Source organism: Molothrus ater, chromosome 2 (genome assembly GCF_012460135.2).
Source record: "Molothrus ater isolate BHLD 08-10-18 breed brown headed cowbird chromosome 2, BPBGC_Mater_1.1, whole genome shotgun sequence".
Classification (NCBI taxonomy): domain Eukaryota; kingdom Metazoa; phylum Chordata; class Aves; order Passeriformes; family Icteridae; genus Molothrus; species Molothrus ater.
Genome location: NC_050479.2, coordinates 86,715,167 through 86,736,838, shown reverse-complemented (window position 1 = coordinate 86,736,838; position 21,672 = coordinate 86,715,167). Strand labels below are relative to the sequence as shown.

The 21,672-nt window shown below is 42.4% G+C and overlaps 1 protein-coding gene across 3 annotated transcripts; it reads right to left on the bottom strand.

Annotated features, from left to right (window-relative positions):
- Positions 1 to 2,943: 2,943 nt before the first annotated feature.
- Positions 2,944 to 15,286, bottom strand: LRRC32 (leucine rich repeat containing 32). 3 transcript variants are annotated; one of them, XM_054514017.1, is made up of 3 exons: positions 15,223 to 15,286; positions 9,953 to 10,043; positions 2,944 to 5,376 (listed from the first exon to the last, which is right to left on the bottom strand). In XM_054514017.1, the coding sequence occupies exons 2-3, from the start codon at positions 10,037 to 10,039 to the stop codon at positions 3,436 to 3,438; spliced, it is 2,028 nt and encodes a 675-aa protein (XP_054369992.1). In that variant the 5' UTR covers positions 10,040 to 10,043; positions 15,223 to 15,286; the 3' UTR covers positions 2,944 to 3,435. The 3 variants fall into 3 exon arrangements, with proteins under 3 accessions (XP_054369992.1, XP_036242774.1, XP_036242780.1); XM_036386881.2 differs by lacking the exon at positions 15,223 to 15,286 and adding an exon at positions 13,397 to 13,479; XM_036386887.1 differs by lacking the exon at positions 15,223 to 15,286 and adding an exon at positions 13,276 to 13,321.
- Positions 15,287 to 21,672: the final 6,386 nt, after the last annotated feature.

Genomic DNA, 21,672 nt, shown 5'->3' with positions numbered 1-21,672 from the left:
AGATACCTACTGTGGTTAGTTTAGGGCAGAGTAGAGTCCCTGCAGGGAAGTCTGTAGCGAGAGGCCCTGGTACTCTGGTACTCTGTTAGGGTACAGAGTACTTTGCAAGTAAAAAAGGGTACTTTGGAGAAAAAAAAAGCCAATGCTTCTGGAAACTGAGACTTATTTTCCATGGATGGCTAACATGAGTCGTGACTTGCTGAGCATTTAAGGTCTCTCTCTGTTTCTAGTTTTTCTAGCATTCCTAATGTTTCCAGTACTTATATCTACCTGATACCAGGCATGTTTAGATTAGATGTCATGTAGAAATTCTTTACTCAGAGGGTGGTGAAACGCTGGAACAGGTTGCCCCATTCTTGTAAGTGTTCAAAACCAGGTTCAAGTCTGTTGCAAGGACTTTATGAAAAAGCAGTAAATGAGAGTGTAAATTCTTGCTTGAAAAATTCCAGTCAAAACAGCCTGTATCATGCCTACTGTCCTGGTGTCAGCTGGGACAGGATTAATTTTCTTCTTTATTAAACCATACCACCAACCTATTAGGAAAATGGAGCTGACTGGTGGGAAGATGTAATGTGTGAATAACATCTGCGTTTGATGCAGGATCATCATTTGGCATTTGGGCTTCTTCAAGACACAGTAACAGTCAGGAGAGGCAAGAGCTGGGGCTGTCAGCTACACACCCCCTATTTTCATGCATAATATCATGCACGGCTCACATTTCTCCTTGTTTTTCCTCTCCGCTATTTTATTCATGGTTTTTTTCCCCCTCTTTCTCCTCACCCCATCCAGAATAATAGAATTGGCTGGAGCAGGGTCAGGTCACTTCTTGGTTGATTATACTACTAACAGAAAAATCCAAACAAGCCACGCTGCATTTTATTCCTGAAGCTTATTCTTGAGAAAACTGTTTTTGCTCCTGGGGAAGTCAATGGAAATCTAATTAATCCCAGATGTTTAGTAATAATAAGCACTTCCTTTTGGGAGAGCTGAACAAAAGCAGTGTGAAAACTATTAATTAATCGGGTTTGACTCTGTCATCAGGTTTAATTCCAGCCATACTAGTCAAGTTAATACTGGCTCTGAGAGGGAGATTGCCCTGCTTGACACAACAGCCATAAACTTGGTGTGTGGCAGATTAAACAGTGTCTGGGCACACAGCTCAGCTTGCCTTCACACCAAGGGAAAAGCACAGCGCTTCAACATCAGACTTCCAGCTAGTTCCTGGGTTTGCTGCTTGTGCAATCTACTAGACTAGAGACTAGACTTATTTCCCTACTTGAATAAAGGCTTGAGCTATTGATGGGCTCAAGCATGGACTTCTGTAGATGTTAGATCAGGCTCCGTTGCTGCTGAGGGTTTGTGCAAATTCGTAGAACCACGGAATCACAGAATGGTTTGGGTTGGAAAGGACTTGAAAGGCCATCTAGTTCCAGCCCAATTGCCATGGTCAGGGACACCATCCAATAGACCAGGCTGATCAAAGCACCATCCAGGCTGGCCTTAGACACTTCCAGGGATGGGTTATCCAAAAGTTCTCTCAAAAACCTATTCTGAATTTTTGCCTACATCTTCAGTAGATCTTCTTGGTCTCCATTGGTTGTGCTCTAAGATATGGAACAGCTGTCCCTTCTTCAGGACTAGAAGGTAAAGGTCAGAGGTGGAATCTGAATACCACAGGAAAAAATAGGAAGGCTTTTCTTTTCATCTGTGAAGCATTTCAAACTGGTGATTTAATATATTCACAACCCTGTGCTTTTTACAAAATTCAAATATGTTTTTATTATACAAAATTCCACAGTGAAATCCACCTGCCAGTTTCTTACATAGCTGCTTTAAAAATAGAATTATACACCTTTTTGTAGTGTGCTAATTTTTATGTTCACTAGCTTGAAGAAACAGAAATGAAGCAGCAATTTGACTCTGAGTTATTTACCTGGACAGGTTTTGGTTTGACCTCTATTTCTGTTATATGCCTTAATGTACAGTTTGTGGCATTAACAGAAGACCTGATGTAGTTACTTTTGAAGCCGTTGCACCCCATTAGTAGGTCAAGCTCCCACTGTTGGTGAGCTTTTCTTCACTTCAAAAGGGTGAATTTCTGTCAGGGTACAAAACAAAATATATGTCTGTGTTGACTTTTAGCAACGTAGCATGTTAGCTGTGTTAAACCCATCACAGAATGAGGATCTACATAACTTTTCTTACAGCCCATCCTCTAGACTATAATATCTTTTTAGGGTGACAAAGAGGACATCTGATCTGAATAATGGCACAGGATTAGGTTCCCTCTGTGTCATTTCACAATGGTATGTTTTTGCAGTCTAACCTTCCATGACCTTTAAAAATAGATATATTATTATTCTATATTGAAATGCAACTGTATGCTGTGAATTTCCTACAGTTTTCCTTAGAAATGTAGGATTTCAGTCCCATTCTAGCTGGTTGAAATTCATTCTCCAAGATTTTTCTTTTGCAAAGTATTTACCCCAGAGATTAATTTCTTCACATTATACCCAGTTAAATATGTATTGCACATGAGAGACAAATTTCTTCTCTTTTAGTTGAACTGTGAACCTGTGGCCTTCTGAGCAGATCTGGGTAACATATCAGCAGTTGTTTCATGCTTGAGATTTCTTTTACATCCCTCGTGGATACTAAGTGCCAGAACTAATTGGCCTCATCTACCTCTCATGTCTTGCCCCAGTGACTGGAGCAATATCCTAACAAAAAAAGAGACATCCAAAGAGGTTCTACCACATGGTCTTTGGTTTCCATTTGGTTTCCAGCTGTCTAAATGGTAGGCAGGAGCACAATGGACACTACTTATAATTTCCATTTGGGTTTGGTTTGGTTTTAGCTAAATTCTCATTGTTTTGGAACTTGAGGGGAATTTGCAACCAACTTCACTGAGCGAAGATTGTGTTTTGACCCACTCTGGCACATCTTTGTATGATTTCAGTTTAAAAAGGGTTAGGAGCTAACCAGCTAGGCAAAAGCAAAGCTCAGACCAAACTGAAACATCTTGTGGAGGCCTATAACTTTGAGAAGGGATTTCCTAATTGGCTGATGGTATCATCTGAGCTTAGTGAAAAGTCTCAGGTCTTGAGACCTTACAGGCCTTTTTCTTTTGATCTGGTTTAAATTACACATCCCTCAAAACAACAGCAGAACTTTACAGTGGCCTTTTCTAACACTGTGTAATTTTTTAAGCAGATCTGCATGTGAATGAAGCAAGTGCAAAACAGAGCAAATCCTCCTTCAGGCTCCTGCAACCCAGACCAGTACAGCGGTGCAGTTTGGGGACACTTCAAAACCATTGTAAAATCCACAGTTAAAACTCAAAGATGAAAATTTTATCCTTCATTTCCACACAGTGTCAGGGTAGCACCTGATTTCTTCAGTTTTCAGGGTGTTTCTTCAGTTTTCAGGGTGTTCCTAGGCTTTAAACTGGTGGCTAAAGTTTTGCCTTCGGAAGCAAAAAAATGAACCCACACCAATGATAATGACAGATAAAACTACTACAGATGTTAATATAATGAGGATGTTGATTTTCTTCAGATCTGCTTTTTCACAGTATTCTGGTCTAATGTCCTCGACGTGCATTTCTTCCCAATACCCAAAGCTCCGAATGTATTGGCACGTTAAGTGCTCCACGTTGGAGATCTGGACATTTTTGTTCTGGATCATTGATGAAAGCCAGATGTTTCCACAGCAGTTGAGTGGGTTCCCAGAGAGATATAAGTTTTTAAGTGAATTTTCTAATGCTAAAATGTTGCTGTCCTGTAATGTACTGAACCTATTGTTCCGTAGGTCTAGAACTTCCAGTGGAGTGTCACTACTCCACTTAGGCAGCCAGTTCAGCTGATTTTCAGAAAGGTTTAAATGTTTAAGGTGACTAAAACAAGGCAAGTCAATATTTAAATCTATCAGACTATTGCCATGTAAATGCAAGTATTCCAGAGATTTTTCTAGTCCTGCTAGCGCTTTAAGTTCTATTTTCAGTCCAGGGTTCATGGAGAGATCCAAGACAAGCAGTGGAGTCTTGTGGAAGGTGCGTGCTGGTAGGATGCTCAGCATGTTGTCAGCCAGGTACAAGTACTGGAGAGCAGGAGAATTGACAAACGACACACAACCACTGTCCTCTCCGGCAAGTCTTTGCTTAGCTAGTCCCGAGTACATGTGGCAAAGGCTGATGTTATTGCTCTGTAGGTTAAGAAGTCTGAGGCTAGGAAGACTGGAAAAGATGTCAAATTGCAGGGTCTGAAGGTTGTTGTTTTGAACATGAAACTCCCTCAAATTTGGCAAAGCACCAGCATCGAGGAGAAGGTTCTGCAAAGCATTGTAGCTCAAGTCAAGGACAGTTAGGGAGAGCAATGCACTATCATAACTTACTGTAAATGTCTGAAGACAGTTTCTGCTGAGATTAAGGGTGTGAAGGGACAACATTGACTCAAAGAACCCATCTGGAATGGATTTGATTTTATTATAACTTAAGTCTAAATATACAAGTTGGGATAAATAAAGAGAACTTGTATTTTTACTTTGCTTCTGATCGAGAAGATGAAAAGAAGCATCTAGCCATTCATTATCCATGTAGTCCATTTTATTATAAGGGGACTCAGCAGTGAGCTGGATTAAATTATTTGATAAATTCAGAGTCACCAGTTTATTTACCTGAGGGAAGACTGGGAAGTGAAGCAATTTGTTTTCACTAAGATCCAGACATCTTAAACTATATTCATCATTTGACTTTGTGATGCTGAAGGTCTCAATGCTATTCCTGCTAAGGTCAAGTACCTCCAACTGCCTGAGGTTGAAATCAGAGATGCAAGTGATTGAATTTGTGGAGAGATTGAGTTTGGAAAGGTTTGCTAGAGTCTCGAAAGCACCTTCTTCTATTTCCATGATGATATTTCTCTGAAGATCTATCTCCACAAGACTGGGAGATCCCTGAAACATCTTGTGTGATATCATTACAATACTGTTATCTGCCAAGGAAAGATACTGCAGTGTTGGAGCTTGATTAATGAAATACTCAGCCATCCTACTGTAGAGATTGTTGTGGGACAAGTCCATTTTTTCCACCTTGGGCAAAAGTCCAATCCCCTCTGTCCCATTCTGAGCAAGCTTATGTAAATGATTATTGGCTAAATTTATTTCCAGCAAACTTGTCATGTGTGCAAACACTCCAGACGTGATGAAGCTTATCTGGTTGAAGCTTAAATCCAGATACTGGAGGGAAGTATAGAATGATAATGGTATTTCAGGGATGCTTTGAATCAAGTTTCCAGACAGATCTATTTTGCTTACATTCAGATGGAGTTCGTGAGGGATTTGGTGGAGGTCTTTGTTGTGGCAAAATGCCTGTGAATTTGCCTGCCAGAAAAAGAGAGAAAAGGGGTTGTCATGTAACAAATTAAAAACATTTTTGCATGATATATATAGAGAAAATAACATTCAAGATCCAGGCAGAACCTCCTCCTGAAACACTGATCCCACCACTTTATCTGAGCTGTCAGACAGCAAGAGCAACAATCCTAACACCTTTCTGCAGCTAACAATGCTCTTTTCATTTTTAAAACATCACTGACTTACAACAGTAGAGTTTTATCTGTGTTTGATACCTACTGAATGCTCTCCTTTTTGTACCTTTCTCCTGGAATTTTAAAAGTTCCATAGTGAAGGAATTTTGCCCCTTTTCCATTGCAATCAAGCACCATTTCTTCATTTTTTTCTTCTGATGTTTAATTTTTTAACTTTCATCTCTGTATTAGATTTTTTGAACTCAACTTGCAAGAGTAAGCTGTACTTCAAAAAGCTTCATGCTTTTGAGAGTGTGGGTCCCAAAGCAAGGAGGTGGAAAAGCCTATAAGGATCCTACATCACAAAACCTGTCTTTCCTTCATAGTCACGCCCTCAGATATTCAACCATGTTTTCCTTTATCCATGGCTTAGTTTAGTAATGCACCTTTATCCAAAATGGGTCATTCAATGACTGGAATGTTTCTGATGCAAGTCTCCAAACTCTTCCTGATTTACTATCCATGTTTATCCTTTTGCTAAGGTAACAGTTCCCTTCTTCTTGCATGGGGAGAGCGCCTTGTGAAAGCGTTCTGACAACACTCACGTGACACAACATGGAAAAGACAAATTCTCTAAAGCCAGCACTTGAGAGAGAAAAAAGCTGTGAGGTGCAGTGAGGGTCATACTTTTTCAGGCCAATTCTCAGCAGCAGATAGAGGGAAAAAAAAAAACAAATGTCAAAATCAAATCCATCTTCCAGAAGCAAGTCTGTTTAGTAGCAGCTAGGATTGAGTTTGTGTCCAGGCCAAATTTGGAGTATGTGTTCATAAGGAGGATTGGGAACATGAACATGAACATCCTTGCATAAATATCAAGCTATATTTTGTTAATAACGAGAACATACAGAAGTGTGAGGAAGTGGAAAGTGAAAGGCTTAAGTGGCATTTAATTTACTGGAGGAAAACTCTTGTCATGAATGTGTTTGGATGTCTGGGCCATATAGTACTTATAGAAAGAACAGAAAGGAAAGAAATAAAGAAAAAATGTGTTGAATCTTAATTTTTGTGGAGAAGCAGGATCCAGATTACATCACACAAAGCTTTTCAGATATTAAAGAAAGATTAAAAGTAAAAACAATTAAAACCCATCTGTTTCATGTGAACTTTGAGGTGAATGAAGTGGTACGTCTGCTTTTGGAGAAGTGTGGCACTAGTCAGTCTTTTGTGAATCTCTTTTGCATAATCTAAATTTTGGAGGCAACACAAAAATGTGTCAGAGAAGTACAAGTGCTCATCTGAACTCTAGATATAGTCAGACTGCTCCACAGTTCTTCCTATAATACATCTTCCCAAAGATCCCAAGTAAATTGACTACAAAAACCTGAAACCCTTTTTACCCCCCTCCAATTCACTTAAATCTCCCCCAGCTAAAAAAGTAGGGAGAAAAAAAGGAAATTATCTGGCCTTAAATTGACATTATTTTTTTCCTGCAAAGCCATTGTAGAATTGCTCATTTTGAACTAAAATATGCCTGGATTTGGGCTTAGCTCCAAGGCATGAGAGCGAAGCTTTTTTTATTTTGTTTGTGGAAGAAGCAGAAGCCAGAAGGATAAAGAAATACAGAGTGAAAAAGCAGGAGGTACTTTGCAGTCTAAGGCAGATGCCAGGTTTCTCCAGACATTTTGAGCCAAATCTGAACAAGTGTAGAGCCCCCTTCACTCCTTCTGGGATAAAGTATCTTAGCAAAGTTCTGATCCAACTCCCGTCAATGCCAGCCAGCCGGTGTTCACTGAAGTCAATGCTTGAGAGGTCAGTCCCAGATCACCATGTATCTTGCAGGATTTGGCCTTTAATCTGCATCCATGGAACGGTCCCAGGTGTAAAAGGGACAGATAAAATCTATACTTCCCACTGCCTGCCCTTTGCTCCTATAATAGTTCCCCTCTCATATTTCTTTTAAAACTATCACTCTTTTAGCTATTTTGATCCTCACCATATTTCTTATCTTCTGCACCTCCTTTACTCCCCTGAGGCTCAAACCGCATGAATTTAATCCTCATCAGGAAGAAAAGATAAAGCACACCTCAGTGGGATGGAGCATCTCTTTGGTGTATCTCCCCTCCTCCCACCTCTTAGCTCAATGGGTTCTGACTTCATCTTTTTTCCAATGTTTCCATCAGTTTATTTCAAGTCCATTGTCAAGAAGTACTGCAGGGCGAGGAGCATTTGGTCCCTTCAGTATCTGGTCCCACTTCTGTGCTGGGCAAAAAAATGATCCAGTATTTCTAAAGCTAAGCATCATTTGGATTCCTGTTTCAGTTCTTCACTGCTCAGCACTAGGAGGAAGCTGTCATCCACGTTCCTAAGGGCCCTACAAAAAAAGCAGCTGGATCCAAGCCTTCACTCGTGTTCTCCTTTGTCAACTCATGAACATCTGAACCAAAGAATTTGGGCTGCAGGCACTTGGCGCTGACCTGCACTTGTGTGGTGTCCATGGCCATTCCCAGAAGAGCTGCCCAGGTGGAGTCTCAGATCAAACCTCAGCAGTTTGTCCAGGTACCCCACATCAGCTGACCTGTGATATCTGGTCATGCACATGTTCTTGCACCACTCAGTCCAAGGTAAGACAGAATTTCCTAAAATCCCTTCCCTTCTGTAAATTATTTCAATGGTTATCCTTTGCCAGCAAGCATGAATTAGCAGAAACATCTTACTTTGGGAGGTAAAACATGACCTGCTTGAAGCCTTGCCTGACCTTGGAAGGCAGCATAAGTTGGGAAGAACCTCCTGGCATTTAAGCTGTGCCTCATTTTGCAAACCAGTAGATATGCCATAACTTGTGTAATCAGTGCAGCTCACACTTGTGTCAAGGGTCTGGTAGGGATTGCTGACTTCCTAAAACCTCTTCTAGGGCTCTTCTTCAATGACAGGAGTACTAGTGGTGAGTCAGAGACAGGCACAAGTTTCTGACTCATGCCTTTTCCAGGAGACTTGGGATGAAAGTATTAAATTCTGAGCTCTTGCTGTTCTAAAGGCATCGCCACAGGGAAAGTGCCTTGTGAAACAGTGAGGCTGTGATGAAAAATAGTAATTCGGGACTTCAATGAACCCAGAAGTTAATCCAATAGCTCCTTCTTTCTTTAAATGGTGTTTGGATTTATGTGCATCTTTTGTTGGAGCAAACATCCAGCAAAGGAAGATGATCAGCATTGACATCTGCAATACTGAGCTGTTCGTTCGAGATGAGCATCCCAGCCTTTGACTGCAGCTTTCTCTCAGAGCTAAATTTATCTAAGTTAACTGATTAGAGCCTTGGGTTGTTGGCTTGATGAAACCAGTTTATGGTGGAGTGCTGGAAACAAGCACACGTTTACTTCACAGCAGTCAGCCAGGTCTGTGACCCTTCCAAAAACTGGAATGGGACAAATCTGCTAGGGTTATTTTGTGTCTTGCCCAGCCTTCACTTTACTGTGATACATGGGACCCAAGCTTCATCAGACTTCCCTCTCCAGCCAATGAACTGAGCTACTCAGTCAAGCAGATTCCCAAGATTGTTCTATATAACCTAGGTTTTAATTTCTTTGGAATTCAGAAGTGCAGCAACACAGCAGGTGGGCAGGAATGCAATGAGTCCCATAAGGGAGTTGTGTACAGCTAGTAAATAGGGGTTTTTTTTTCCTACTTTGGAAATTCTTGAAGTTTTGTGCTCAGTAGCTTCAATATTCAGGGAAAAAAGAAGGTATTTTTAAAAGCCTGTTACAGTCAGAAATACTTTGTTAGGAAAGGTAGAAAGTTCAGGTCTGAATAACATTTATAATATTGTACCAGCTGCTTGCAAAAATCCAAGGAGAAAATTTTGTACTGAAGCAAGAGGCTTTGTCACTTATTTTTCCTCCAGCAGAAGTCAGGTGCAACTTCCCTGGCAGCAACGCTGTGTCAGGGCAGAGGAGGTCAGTCTCCCTGCTATTACAAAAGGCCTGGTATAGAGGTATTTCACAGAAGATTCTTTATTTAAAGCACAAAGACCTTAGGCCTGATAGAAAGGTGTTGATTTTAGATCTAAGTCTTTTCTCTGTCTCAGTCCCAGAACCTCTCTATGGTCGTAGGGAAATCAGGTCAAATTTCTTTAACCAGCTCCCCTTTAGAAAAAACCCAAACATAATGATGCTTCTTCCCACCTCACTCCTCCTCCACCCTTCTTATGTGCTGTCACTACAAAATGTCATTTTGTCACTACAAAAATGACATAGCCTGAGAAGTGCCTTCTACCCATCCCCTAACCCTGGAAATCCCACCTCTGCCACCACAGAAAGTCTGGTGCTGAAGGATTTCCCTTTTCAGAGACCATGGCTGTTTGCACAGTGCCTGCAATGGGTGCATCCCAGCCTCACTGCAGATCCCAAAGGGCCTGAGGAGGAATCCCTCCTTACCATTTCACAGGGTGTCCCCTCTATGGGATGATAGTTAAAGGTTCCTGTGTTCACCACTGCCAGCAAGAAGATGATGTTCAGTTTCATGGTTCTGAAGGCAAAAGTAATTATGGTTAGATTTCAAACGGAGCACAGAGGTCAACACATGTGAAAGCTGGCAGATCATCATCTAATAAAGAGATGGTCACAAGCAGTGCAATAAATTAACCCACTCTGAGCCTACTACACTTGTGACCTACCTGTGTAGCTCTGCATTCCTTTGAGCCTGGTGGCAAAAGGAAGATGCAAGGCTTTTAATGGGTTTGCGTGGTTCCAGATGCTGCCTAGATGATATCCAGGCCACCCAATAAAATCCAGATTCTCATGCTGGGCAGTGTGTCTGGCATCATGTAGAAAGAGCTCTCAAATGGAAATGGTTTCTGTTTAGATCCAACCAATTAAGCTGAGGATATTAGCCACAACAGGACACCATCATGACAGGCATTCTTCTGTCATGCAGAGATGATTTCAGATGGTTTGTGAGTTCAGGTTTGTATTTATTGCTTTGTGCTGCCCTCTAGGGCAGAAGCACCTGTCTAATTGCTGGTTTCCTCCCTTCCTTCTGCTAAGTATTACTGCTGGAAACCCCACCTTTACACAGGTTTTCCCACTGCTTTCTCCCAGAGCCACAAGCCTGAACTGTTCCAATGCAATTTTCCCATGGTTGAAATAATATGCCAATGATCTGGGCTCTTAGCATCTCATTTGCTTTGCAATGCACCCTAAAATGAGAGGCATAAATCACAGAATCATAGAATGACAGAATGGTTTGGGTTGGAAGGGCCCTTAAAGATCCTCTGGATCCAACCCCTCTGCCGTGGTTAGGGACACCTTCCTGCAGACCAGGTTGCTGGTCTAGCCATGAAAATGCCATGCAAAGACAACGGGGGAGGGCATGATTAGGTGCAATGGATATAAAAATCCATGTTAAGCTCTCAAGAGAACAGTCCAACAGTGAGATCACAACCCCAGACAGGTTCCCCTTGACTGGGCTGGTGTCAGACTCGTTTTGGCCACCTTCCCTCAAGCACGTCGTGTCTTGAGCTTCTCTTGTCCAGAGCTGGCTGCAGTGCTGATTTTGGCATGCTTTCTGGGCTCAAGCTCTCTATCTGCAACCCCCTTGGGGTGAGCAGGGAACTTACACTGAAGCTGGGGATTCTGTGGTGTCCAGAGGTTTAAATTCCTTTCAGATGCTCTGTATTTAGAGTCTGCCCTGTCAGCAGTGTCCAGTAGCACTTGCAATGCACAGACACTTTTGCAAGACAAACCTCAAACATTTGAGGCCTCCATGAGAAAAAAAGATATATTTTTAAAAATAGGAGATTTTGATTTAATTTAAAGATGGACTAATATCATGCCTGTACTGAAGAGCAGCCAGTGACCAGGATGACTGCAGCTTTGCATTTTCTCCAATGGATGTTCAGAGCACTTTGGGAAGTTTGGATTTGCAGGGATAAAAATAGCAGAGATTTTGTTGGTTGAGCTTTTTAAAAACCCAGCTCAGTTCCTCAAGCTGTTTTACCAAGTGACCAAACAGTTGTGCCAGGTGAACTGTGAAGAAGAGCCTGGACAGAAACAAATGCCAGACCAGGAGGGAAGGGCATGCACTGATTCTGCTGCTCAGTACTTTGCTTCATTAAAACCACAGCCAACCCAAGTCTGCATACCAAAATAAGGACTCCTGCATCTCCTCTAACCCCAGCATGGCTTTTTTCCTGTCTTTTGAAGGTGTTGCCTTCCTCATTTCTCACTCTGTCCTCTCTCTACTGTACCTGTATCAGGTGTTTAGCCAAAAGAACTTCCCCACCAGAAATTAACACCTTCAATTAATTAGATACATGAGGTTTAGCCAGATTTGCTATTTTATTCACCTTTTTTTTTCTACTCCTCTCTACAGGAAAGAAAAAAAATAAAACAATTGCATGAAATTCACCAAGCTGGAGACTTGAGCTGAGCAAGGGGCTGAGCGAAGGGACAGTAGGAGATGGGAAAATGAAAACAGTTTTATCAGCAGAAAGTGATTTGCAGATTAAACTATCTGACCCTGAAAACTATCTCCCTGGAAACACAGTTCCCGGGAAAACTCAAGTTCAAGATCTAAAACAGAGTAATTTCTTGTATTATTTTAGTACAGCAAAAAGATAAAAAAAACAAGTTTTTAATTCAGCAATTTTTTTTCATTGACAGTGGAATCAGTATCTGGGAAAAGACCTATTCAATTTATGTGATCCAACAGGAGGAAAAATGAGGTGAAGGTAGTTACTTCTGGTAGCTCTGATTGCATGATACTGATACCCCCCCCTTGAATCCACCCATCATTATATTAGTAAAAGGTAATGTACTGATACAATCACTGAAATGGAAATATCTGTTTTATAAAGAAATTACTTGTTTTGAATTTCTTTTACTGAAAATTAAAGGATTTTAGCATTTTAGAGTAATAAATTGATTTTAAAGTTGAAATTATTGCATCTTAGTTTAAAAAAAAACCACAAATTTCTTCTGTTGTGGAAAACCTAACTTCTGATTTTATTTAAGGAAACATATCTGCATTTTCATCAAAAATGCTTTTATCAAAATACACCAGGGTTTGTCTTTATAAATGTGTATGTGACTTTTATATAAATAAGGATTTTCTAAAACTTTCTCAGTTCCAAATAATGTCCAAGTATTAATTCCTGTGGTAACAACCCAGATGCAGCAAAACCCTCTCAGTAAGTCATTGTTCACCCAAGGTGACATTCAAGCTGTCAGGATCTTAAAAGAGTAGCACAGTAATGCTGCCATCTCACACCTCGTGCTCCAACAGGGAGAGCTCAATGACAGTGCTGCTAGTAAGGAGAGCAGAGGAGCCAAACAGCCTCTTGCCCATTTTACCCGGGGCTGTGAGATTTGCCCAAGGCTGTGCTAAGATTCCGTGTCGGGGAGCTGGGCGAGTGGCATTTAATCAGTGTACAAGGCTGATCTCTGCAGCACTCCTGCTCCAGAGCACTATAATGCAGCAATTCCACAAACAGACTAAAGTCCTGTAAAGAAAGAAAAAATACCCAGACATGTCCCCATCTTTCACTACTGTTACACAGAGAATGATAACAAACCTGGCTTATGACAACTGCATTTTTGTAAACTAATCAGTGCCTCCTTAACATAAGGGGGCTGACTCTCTGCAGTGCAAGTCCCTGATGGGTTAAATATACAGCTGTGTGGATAGAGCCATCTACACAGTGTGTTTAGCCAGTTCCTCAGCCTATCCATAAACACAGTATATTTCATTTATACAGTACCTTCCTTGTCCATGTTACTTTCAAAAGGCTGCAGCTCTAAGTCGCCAGAGCCCCCATCTCTCCTGCAGTCAAAAGCTCAACTTTCCAGCACGCTCCCAGGGTTGCATGCATCTCCACATACCTGCTCAGTGGCTGGAGGAGGAGGAGGAGGAGGAGCGGGATTCACCTCTGCTTGCAGCCTTCTGTCTCACAGACTCTCCCAGCAGCTTTTCCAGGGCAAGTCGAGGAAGAGTTTACTTAGGGAAGTCGTACCTCTCTTGCATGCCAGCTGACTAAAACTCTGTGAGCTCTGAGAGAAGTTTGAAGTCACAGGGAAAAAAAATACTCCCCATAGACCAGTCCGTGAATTCATTCCTTTGCAGTCACGATCCCTTATGTATTCCCAGGCTCCCACAAGCGTGTGAATACATACCTCCGTAATTGTTTTAAAATGTGTGTGTCCTCTGCGCTTCTCTTTATTTTCCATTTCGTCCATTCAGTCTTGGCTTACTTCCTGCAGTTTCTCAGCTGGTAATTACGCTCCTCTCGTATTGACACATGAAACACTCAGTAAATTCCACAAAAAAGATCCCCTCTGCAGGCTTTGCAGACACGTGCTTGTCTCTGAAGTCATCCGTGCCTGTCCCACAGCTGTCAGCTTGCAGATTCCTAGGGGATGGAGTGAATCAGAGGCACTGAGCTAGTTGTAAACCCAAAACTCCACATCCATGCAGAATGGGATGCACAGGAAAAGGGTATATGGGATGGAAGCTTCACAGTAGGGACAACACATATGTTTGGTTTCCCAACAGCTCAGTTGTGTCTCTGTGGCACAGCAGTGGGATGACCAAATGCACCCTTGGGGGAAAGGATAAATTCAATTTAATGCTTGAATGGGAAATAATGTAAATGCCTTCCAGAAAGGGCAGTGGGATGGATTTTTTTTTCTTTTCCTTGGATGTGAAGCTCTCTTTTATTTCAGAAGCAATGCACTTGTACAAACCTGTGGGATACCAGCACATTGCCTGTGTTGTCTTTTTCTGTTTAGATGTGCCCTGGTACCAGGGCAGGGGTGCAAAGTCTGCATGATAGTTTTAGAGCAGTACAAACCTCTGAGGGAGTTTGGCCAGCCCCACAGTGGGTGTCTCAGGACCAAACTGAGGGCTGGGTTCACCAGCCAAGGCACAACCCTGCCTGGGCCACCCTGCCAGAGAGCTCCCACAAGCACCAGTGACCAAAGCAAGCCTCCCAGGGATCACTGCAAATCTTCCTGCCTGGATGCATGAAGAATATCTGAACTGAGTCACTTCCTGCCTGGAGGAGAGTTTTGCCTTCAGCATTGTGTGTTTTCCCCTCTTTGCACTGACATCTGCCATTATGGACAAGGAATTTAGGTGAACCAAAAAAATAGGGGGTTCTGACTCCGTTCTACTGGACAGCATCAATTCCTGGATCTATTTATTAAATCAGATAAAACCCATGTCCTTTAACAGCACATGCCAAACAGCTTTGTGGATTCTGCTAAACATATACTGGCACCTCTGCCACATGTTAGTGTTCATTCTCTTTGGCACACCAGCTCCTGACAAGGTCACTTCAGATCTGCACCGTACTGGGAGATTCAAGATGAAAATGTCTAGAGATGTGAATGATGTGGTTTGTTAAATGTTGCAATGAGTGCATTTTGCACGTGTTACTGCAATAAGAATGTAACAAGGAGAATCAATTTAAAAGTAATGTGTCTATTATGAGAAAGAAGTAAACAATAGTGATACATGTTCTTAATAATATCATGTATGATAATGAACATGTATAGCTGTATATGTATATTTTCATTTATACAGTACCTTCCTTGTCCATGTTACTTTCAAAAGGCTGCAGCTCTAAGTCGCCAGAGCCCCCATCTCTCCTGCAGTCAAAAGCTCAACTTTCCAGCACGCTCCCAGGGTTGCATGCATCTCCACATACCTGCTCTGTGGCTGGAGGAGGAGGAGGAGGAGGAGCGGGATTCACCTCTGCTTGCAGCCTTCTGTCTCACAGACTCTCCCAGCAGCTTTTCCAGGGCAAGTCGAGGAAGAGTTTACTTAGGGAAGTCGTACCTCTCTTGCATGCCAGCTGACTAAAACTCTGTGAGCTCTGAGAGAAGTTTGAAGTCACAGGGAAAAAAAAATACTCCCCATAGACCAGTCCGTGAATTCATTCCTTTGCAGTATTAGGTTTTCCCAGGCTCCCACAAGCGTGTGAATACATACCTCTGTAACTGTTTAAAATGTGTGTGTCCTCTGTGCTTCTCTTTATTTTCCATATTTTTTAATGGCCAAATGGTTTAACAATTACTGGGAGAACTATTTCTCATTGAATTATTTTGGCAACAGAAGCAGATCTGGAGGAGTTTGCTTGTGTACAGCAGCTCCAAAACCCTATTGAGGACCTCAGAATAGCACTTATATGGAACAGAGGTGGTCCAAAAAATACAAAATACAGTATCAATGAGTGAGCATGTAGTCTGAAAGGCCCAATGACCCTGTGCTGGGCCTCAAGTAGGAGTCCACTATTGGTGTATCTGGTGGAACCATGCCTCATGACTACGGTGGTGCTATTTGGTTCTGCATCAGCTCAGCACTGATGTGTTGATGTCCGTCTCTCACCCAAGTTGCACCTCCCCTTCATGCTGTCTTATTTTGCTGGGACTGACAGAGGGATATCACCACAGAGATATTGTCACCCCTCCTGTAATCACACCAGGGCAGCCTGATGACCAACTTGATGTCACAGCAGCCAAGCCTGGAAAATGGCTGCATTTGTGCTGCTCAGAGATGTGGGGCCAGTTGCATTATCCAGGTGGTGCATGGCTAGATAAAGGAAAATGGCCTGACACAGAAAGGATAGGAAATCTCCTGACAATGAGTTTCAGACTTACATGGAAGCAGAAGAAATTATTCACACAGATGCTGCTGTTGCTAGATGTCTATCTCTGGTAAGGGGGCTGCAGAAACTCGGGTCAACCAATGGCTGACACCCAGTGACACCTAAGTGCTGATGCTTCTCCAGTTTTAGCTCTCCCAGTAAAGGTATCTCTCCCAGAGAGTGATCCCTGGCTGGATGCATAGAAACCTGTCCCTTCTCTAGAGCAAGTTGACTATTTCCCAGTGTGTAGCACTCAGATACCTGACTCTAGATAGTTCCCCTATAGCCCTGAATTTGTTTCACTGCTAGCTTTCTTTGAGAATACCTTGAATATTGTGGGGACAGTGTCCAAATCTGCTGTGGAGTAGTGTGGGAAGACCATGTGGAACAGAAGCAACCAAACCTGATGCAGGCCCTGAAGGAAACCACAGAACTACACCCAGATTGGAGGGAACAAGCTGGTTTTGTGGGAGAGGGTGCCCTTGGGCTAGCTAACCCTCAGTCGTATTGACACAGGGAAATTGGCTTATCTGACAGCATCCATGCACCCATGCATACACCATGAAAAAACCCTGAGGATAAGAGGAGGGACACCACACCCTCAAAACTTGTAGGATCTTGCCAGAAAAACTGCTTACAAGCACCAGTCCTGCGAGAATGCCTGCTGGTATCTGCCATGCACAAATCCTACACGCCTCCATACTGAGGCAGCAGGATGTGGCAACCAGCAAATCCCACTTGGGAAAAAAAAGCCACACAAAGTCAACCCTGGGTCCTCTCCTTCCTTTCTAACTGTCGCAGAATTCCCACTCTTCCATGGGAGAGGGTAACAGGCTGGGTTGGTGGGGCTGCCATGGAGACAAGTAGGAATGTATGAACAGAAAGAAAAGTTCCCAGCTACTGAGATCCTCCAAGACATCTCGGCCAGTATAAGCATCTTTATCTTGAGCTGACATTAGCTCAGTTGCTTTTTTAGAAATTATACTAAATAAAACCACCAAAAACACAACAAAACAGGCAGGAAGAGAACTGGCTGGTTTTAATAACTTGCAAAAGATTAGAAGTTGACCATGTGCTCACCTCACAGTTAAAATAAATCATATCTTGTCAACAAGATGTCCATCTTTAATTATAAATTCTATTTTCCCAGCCTGAACAAAGTTTCATATTTATGCTCCATTTCCTCTGGGCCTGATTATGGCCTCTTCTTTTTAAAAAAATACATGAGGAGCAAGGGTTCCAAGAGCTTTGCTCCAACCACTCTTTCTGTTTCTGCTGCTGTTGTTGAGGGAAGCTTGTTGCTGGGATGATGCTTCACACACCAGTGCCAACACAGGTGGTGAGACAAACAGAGTTGTCCTGGTCACCAGGACAGCTGTGGTTCCTGTCCCATCTCAGCCCTCATCACACAGTGCCTGCAGATCTCAGGAGCTGTAATTTTACCTGAACTCAAAGAAGATGTTGCTCTTGGCATTTTCCCAGACTAGGTTTGTGTCAAACCCCTTTGGTGCCAACCCTAACCTTCCTCAGGTCCAGATGGCAGGGTAAAAATGCATGTCCAGTTCCCACAGGATGCTCCACATTTACCAAATCAGATGTGGCCAGCTGCAAAGGAGTTAGCTGCAACCATGTTGTGATGCAGTGATTTGAAGGATGGACAAAGTCCTGGCTCATCTGATTCCTCTTGGGTGCCAGGGCCCTCAAACACTGCTTGAAGCGCAGACAGACAATGCCAGAAAATTGAGAAAGAAAGCAAAACACACATAATGGTGCAGAAAGACATTTATGGAACCCTCGGGTGATGTTGTACATCACTTGGAGTGGCAGATATGGTGGAGACTCCCAGCATCACCACAGGTATCACCACAGATATAGATGGGGTGACTTTGGTGATAAGGGTCTTCTGCAGAGTCTTCTGAGAAAAGACAACACAAATAACTCAGGGAGAAAACAATGTCTGATGAGGGGGGCTGCTGGGGCTCATGGCAGTGAGGCAGTAAGAGAAAAAAGGGAGGGAAACCATGTGGGAAAAACCTCCAAACAAGTAAAATGATATGACAGGAGCTGCAGAGAGTGTCATAATTGGGGAGGGGGCAGGGGGGTGTGGGGAGGTGGTTTGAAATTGTGCAAATGGAATTTGTGTTTGTATTATGGGGGGCCAAAAAAATCTCCAGGCTACTCTGGCTTTATTTTCCAAACCCTGTGATCCTCAGACATACACCATCCTTCAGTGAGACTTTGAGCTATGGCTTGCAAGCAAAGTCAATAGGTGAACATCTCAAGAAGACAGAAATAATGGCAGAGACTTTCTGCCTTGCACCTGCCCTGCTCCAATGGTTGAAGGGAGCAAGCATCCTCCCTGATTTTTGAACTGTCCCTGGGTGTTTCCTGTCCTCTGCTAACTTCTACACATCTTCTGGCCTGTGCTTGAAACATCCCAAATCTTTATCAACAGGTTCAGGAAACTGTGCTGCATGTGACAAATCTGATTTATCTTGAAATGCAAACCAAAGGAGATTGATGTGGTTTACCTTGCAAATATTTCCTGCATCTCTGCTCTACCACTGCAACAGCAGGAGGATCAATGAATCAAGTGGTGTGGAACAAGCTGAAGAACAGTTTGCTCTGTCTTCTGTGCAAATGGGGCTAAAGATCATGTTTCTCTCTAACTCTCCTGCTTAATTTAAAGTGTGTAATAGCATCCATTCTTCCTCCTTCCTCTTGTTTTCTTTTGGTTGGTGGAATGAAGAAAGTTGGTCTCTCTCCCCAGCATTTTCACTCCCTACTATTGAATCAGACCTTACAAAAACGACTCATATTTATCAACCACCATTTAAATAATGAGTTTTCCCTTTTTGTTGTCCCTTCTTTCCACCTCTTTACTGTGTTTTCTTTGGATAGGTGGTGTTTTACTGCACTGAAGCTATAGTGAATGGATTACTGGCATTATATCTATAATGCCTTGGAGCGGATCATGATACAGGTAATTTTCAGCTCTTGCAGAGAAGCATTCACAACAGTTAGTGGAGAGTATGATCTACACTGTGCTTTGCCCCTTCTAGACTGTTTTTTAGGCAAATGCCAGAAAAAAGAAGGTTGGAATCATAGAGAGAGAAGAAATGAGTTAGAAATGCTCTATTTTTGTCATGTTCCTTACACCCTTTGATCCTTCCCACAGCCCTCTGATCCATCACTACGTCATGACTTACTGAAATCATGGAGTTTTTTTATAGCCCACAGTGGGATTCTGGGTTATTTCCAAATGTCTTTGCTTACTGCTCAGTGTGTTGGCTTTTCTTGAATAATCTATCTCCCACCCCCAATCATGTATGGACTTTCTTTTTTTTTTTTTTTTTTAAGGAAGAAAAAATATTGAAACCCTTACTTAACTCCTTCAGGGTTCTTGCTGAGCTACAGCCATACATCATGAGAGTTCCTGTGTGAAGTGTTTTAGGTGGAACCTACTGCTGGAGGAGAAAGGTACCTGGACCATTTAACAACCCCTTTGAACCAAATGATGAAGCAAGGAGACACGGCGGGATATTGAAGTCATTTCACTGGAGACAGAAAGCAGACATAAGGCAACAATCTGAAGGAAAAAAATCCTGCTCATCTATTTGTTTGATCTTTCAAAACACTGTTAGGATAATTTGCTTCTGAGCATCTCCTTCCAGATTTCAGAACAGGGCTGCACCTCAGATAAAACTTTTGATCCAGTGCATGGGCTACATTTCCAGAAAGTTTAGTGTAGTGGATGGTGAAATATGGGCAACACAGAAGCACAATTATGCCCAAACATGTATAACCTGCCCCCTGCCAAGCCCAGGTGGAAGCAGTGATTGCATTGAAGAGCTGAGCAAATTCCTGGTCACCTTCTTCTTATAAAAATTCTTAGCTCCAGAATGATGTCACAGGTGAAAAAGATGAACAGCGGCAAGGTTGGGACCTATCAAATGAGCCACTGATCTTGAGATCCCCCGCAACTCAGGGAGGGAAATGAAAGCTTGTTTTGCTCATGATTCATCTAATTGTCCAGCAGATGAGTCACCTCCACAAGCTCTGACTTTCTCTTGTGAAGATGAAGGGACTGGTGCGTGACTACTGCAGACATAGATTCAGAATTAAGGGAAATGAATCCCTCTTGTCATCAGGAAACAGAAAATTGGGTTATTCTGATGGTTGTGAGTATACATCCTGCTGGTGTAAGTCACAACTTCCCAGCCCAGGCTGGACATAGTAATCCCTTGAAATACTTTCCAGGTTTCCTTGAGTGAAGCCACTTGGGGATGGTATTATAGGATGTGCTACAAAGATTATAAGTGATTCTGCCATTCTGTTGTTGTTTTGAGGGTCGGACATCCACCAGCCCATGGAGAAAGCCCTGGGCAGGATTCCTGCACTGAGGGGGCTCTGTTTCGCCAGAAATTTTCATCTGCTTGTACACAATTGTAAAGATCTTTGTTATGAAACTGAGATGATGCTTCTGGATAAGATCGTCCGCCCCTTTTCCTCCTCAGGTCAAAGGCACTGGGTTTTAGACAATGATCCTTATGGATCTCATGACCCATAATATCAAAGGTCTGCCGGTGCCGTATCATAAGCATCTCCTGGTTAAAGGTACATGCTTTTAAGGCTAAGCTTTCTGGCATCAAGACTTACGTAAATTATCCTCTCCATAGCATGAGTGAAAAGAGAAGCTCTTCTTTGCTCATTGCACCTTTCCAAAAGCTCCTAGGACTCAGGACTCTGTGTGAGAGTGGACACACTGGTTCATATCAACATTGCTAGATGTAGATCTCAGGCAAACAAACAAAACAAAAATGAGCCATCACACTCTGAAATATGAGGTAGTTGAAAGGGTTGAGATTCAGCACAAAAAAAATTACCAGGACCTGTTGTGGTAGAAAAAGGGGTAATGGTTTTAAACTAAAAGTGGTTAGTTTAGATAGTGGGAGAGGCTTTTTACAGTGAGGGTGGTGAAACACTATCACAGAGAGGTGATGGATGCCCCACCCCAGGAAACATTCAAGGCCAGGCTGGACAGGGCTCTGAGCCACCAGATGCAGTTGAATGTGTCCCTGCTCATTGCAGGAGGAGTGGATTTGATGATCTTGAATGATCCCTTCCAGCCCAAACTATTCTATGATTCCATGATAAGAGAGTCATTGGATATTGTCAAAGAAAACAGAGGTGATATCCTTCTGCCCACTGGGCAATTTGTCCATTGACATGTGCAGGGAAGCACAGGACAATTAATTTTCATATTCTGTGCCTGCCCTCTGGTGGTGAATGGATGCTGCTTAGTTGAAAGCATTCAAATACATTTATATGAACACATATGTACACGTATATATGCATGTAGGCACAAATGCATTGACATATACAGCATAAAATGCTTACATCTGAATCGAACCTTGAATTTGAATGTTACAGATGTGAGCAATATTTAACTGTACTCATTGGCTGTGGTTGGTCTTTTTAATGCTGAAGATTTTCTTGTGATTGTGTTAA

What these genes read in the sequence shown, in the direction of transcription:
- LRRC32 (XM_054514017.1), bottom strand. Translation starts at nt 10,039, where the DNA reads ATGAAACTGAACATCATCTTCTTGCTGGCAGTGGTGAACACAGGAACC. An exon ending in AGGGGACACCCTGTGAAATG is followed by an intron (nt 5,377 to 9,952) that starts GTAAGGAGGGAT and finishes TTTTTCTGGCAG; the next exon opens with GCAAATTCACAGGCATTTTG.